General features: G+C 34.1%; 1 protein-coding gene across 1 annotated transcript; it reads left to right on the top strand.

The window, feature by feature from the left end:
* The first annotated feature begins 1,122 nt into the window (after nt 1-1,122).
* Nucleotides 1,123-3,014, top strand: LOC113850217. Its single transcript, XM_027480655.1, has one exon. The coding sequence runs from the start codon at nt 1,406-1,408 to the stop codon at nt 2,522-2,524; it is 1,119 nt and encodes a 372-aa protein (XP_027336456.1). The 5' UTR covers nt 1,123-1,405; the 3' UTR covers nt 2,525-3,014.
* The last annotated feature ends 356 nt before the right edge of the window (nt 3,015-3,370 follow it).

Here is a 3,370-nt window from a genome sequence, read left to right as displayed (position 1 = left end):
TTTAAATCAAAATCACCATCTATGTCTCTAGGACGAGTGTAATGATAAATTTTTAACCACATGATAAAGACTAATTCTGTCCTACATAATGAAGCACAATAATTACACGTTATGATCTCATAGTTTCGAAACATAACCTAACATGATAAAAAATTGTCTTTTTTTTTTTTGTTTTATTCTAGTAATTAGTTCGTAAAAAAACATTAAAAAATGCATAAAGTCGCCTGGAAGTAGTGGAGGTCGACATATTCATCGGTAATGGAGTCAGAGCGGGAGGTGTTGGTGCCTGTCTGGTTGGCGTGCTACCAGTCGGCGACGAGGGGAGGGTGCGATGCGGCGATATGAGTGTTCCGAGGATAGGGGGTTGAATTTGGACTAGCAGAGCAGTACTGATATGGGTTTGTGTTTTGGGTTTGTACCTCTGTCATGTGTGGGCACAAAGGAAGATATTATATTGCCAGGTAAATAAAAGAAGAAAGAAGTAAAACTATTGTTTAAAATTTATTTTACTCTTATAATCATTTAAAGGGTTAGTATCCTTTTTTACATTTAAATAATATTTAGAGTTAATTTTATATTAATAATTAATTAATTTTATATTAATAAATAGTAGATAATTAAAAATAATTAATACATTTTAATTTTTAAGATATTAAAAATCACAATTCTTAATTTTAAAAAAAATTGATAAAAAATGAAGGAACACTAAAAGATTATAGAATTTTTTTATAAAATTAATTTTAAAATTTAAAATATTAAAAATAATTAAATGACCTAACAATAAAAATTTTACTATTTAATTCACCATTTAATAGAAGATAGCAGAGGATATGAACTAAATTATTACATTTTACATTTTAAAAGAGTAAAAAAAGTTAAAATTTTTATAAAGATTTATTTTAAAAAGTGATATTTTTGCAGACACTAAAATATTGATATTTTTATTTTTATTTTTAATTCGAAAGTGATGAAAACCGTTTCAACTTAATACAATTGGGATTATTTTCTTACTAACTTTCTCACTAAATGACACCACTCTATTAATAAATAAGCATTATTTTTTCACTCTCCACGTTATTTCCCTTAAGACAAGCCTAATTCATTCATCTTACATGTACTAACGCTTCGTTTTACTCTAACCTAATCCGTGTTGTCACATGCCCCCTTCCAGCTTTGTTCGGTAGATCCTTCTTCAACTTGTTCAATCAAATACACTTCGCCATGTAACTAACTCTCAGTAGCAATTGCTGAAGCTACAAATCGCTCTCCTTTTCTTTCCCTCCACCCCTCATTGCATTCTAACCCTCTTCTTTTGAACACCAAACCAAAAAAATACCCGAAAAAATAAAAGATAATCCAAAATTTTGCACTATCCTCAACCCGGTTTCAACGATCTCACACACTCATGTTTCGGTTTCTTTCACTTGGTTCAAATATTTTTCAGTCTTTCACCCGCGCAGCGGGTGTAGAAGCCTTGCAATTGTTCACGTCCACCACCTATTCGACCATTGGCATAACCAAACCCAAGGTTGAATTAGAAGATGCTAGACACAAATGGAACGATGCCACTGAAGTTTTGAGTAAATGGGGTTGTAGTGACACTGATTTGACGAGAATATTTACCCGTTGCCCCTCATTGCGCAATGCTGAGCCTTCTCAGGTTCAATCTAAACTGTGCTTGTTAAGTGATTTGGGTTTAGGCTCATCTGAACTTGTGAAGATTATTAATTGTAGGCCACAGTTTTTTAGGTCTCGGATTAGCCGTAATTTCGATGAGAGGATTGAGCATCTTATTTCGTTGTTTGAGTCAAAAGAGATGTTTCATAAGGCCATTGTGAGAAATCCTTCGCTGCTGCTAGTTGATGATCGATACAACTTTAAAGGTACGGTTGCAATGTATGAAAAGATGGGAGTTAAGAAGAGGGACTTGACTCAAATGCTGCTTTTGCGGCCAATGATTATTTTGAGGAGTTCGTTTGATGCTGAGAAGCTGGAGTATTTAGGAATGACGGGGCTTTCTGAGGATTCGAAGTTGTATAAGTATGTGGTGACATTGATAGGGGTATCTCGAGTGGAAACTATTCGCGAGAAGCTGGCAAATTTCGCAAAGTTTGGTATTTCTGAGAAGGAGTTATTTGAACTTGTGGGGAGGTCTCCATATATTTTGACATTGTCTACTGAGAAGGTTCAGAGGAACATGACTTTCATTTTGGGCACAATGAAGCTTGAGGCTAAGGTGGTCCTGAAGCAGCCAAATCTCTTGTATGCTAATCTGGATACTGTTTTGAAACCAAGGGTGCTTCTAGCATTGAAGTTGCAAGAGATGGATCCTACGTTGCGAATCATAGGATCCAAAATACTTAGTTCGCTGAGGATGCCAGAGCAGAGGTTTTTGAAGCAGTTTGTCAATTGCCATCCCAATGATATTGCCAATGAATTAATGGAATTCTATAGAAGTACCAAAGAGGTGAAAAGGTTGGCAGAGTGGTCGAAGAAGTCCTGTCATAGAGGATTCCCTTTCTGAGTTACTTTTTATGTTATGATAATAGTTTTGGACTTGAGATCCATATCCATTTTCTGGTTCATGTTGTTGGAAATTATTTTTCATGCTAATATGAATACTTTTGTATCTGTGATTCTTAATGAAGGTTTTTCCTATCTAGTAAAGTTTCTGGAAAAAGGTGAGCTGCTGAGCTCTAAATCAAGAAATAATATAGGCCCTTCATTTTGATAGCTATAATTTGAAGAGTGATCTCAGAGATATCTTGGATACTTGATGATGAAATGCTCTGGATTGAGAAGTTTTATTCTCTCTGCCTCAATTTTTGATAGTTTATACTATCATAAATCTTTCCAACATATAGGCAGGTGTCAAATATTGATGCAATTTTCTCCTGCCACCTTTTTATTTTTTGGCATAAAAATTGAATGCATTTTGGTTTTCTTTCCCGTGTTGACAGGAATACTACTATAGTTAATTAAATTTAAGCGTATGGCAGCAAAGTGGGCTTTTGCATTATCTATGTGCGTCAAGGATGTATTAGTTATTGTTAAAATATTTAGGGTGCGGAATCTGCATACTTAAAAAATATTCCTTGGCCTGGCTTTGGCCAGAACATTTGCCTAGCAACTTTTGTTTATGCTTAGTTTAAACTAATTTTTATACATATCACATATCAAACCTAGAGCAATGACATAATGCAAAAGGGAATGAAGTAAAAATTCAACAAAAAGAGTTGTTTATGTACCCATGATGAAATTTAAACCGGATCAATGTTAAAAAAGTTGTAGGCAAGAAGATATAAGGATTATCAAACCTGTGGGAATTGGGAAAGAGAAATGAATACTCTAGAATGCTTTTTGTAAATTG

This window comes from Abrus precatorius, unplaced genomic scaffold (assembly GCF_003935025.1).
Source record: "Abrus precatorius isolate BTA unplaced genomic scaffold, Abrus_2018 Scaffold9, whole genome shotgun sequence".
NCBI lineage: Eukaryota > Viridiplantae > Streptophyta > Magnoliopsida > Fabales > Fabaceae > Abrus > Abrus precatorius.
The sequence above is the reverse complement of the archived record's forward strand: the minus strand, read 5'-3'. Positions and strand labels throughout refer to the sequence as shown.

Bases quoted from the DNA above. Each gene is read 5' to 3' on its own strand.
- LOC113850217 (XM_027480655.1), top strand. From the start codon at position 1,406: ATGTTTCGGTTTCTTTCACTTGGTTCAAATATTTTTCAGTCTTTCACC.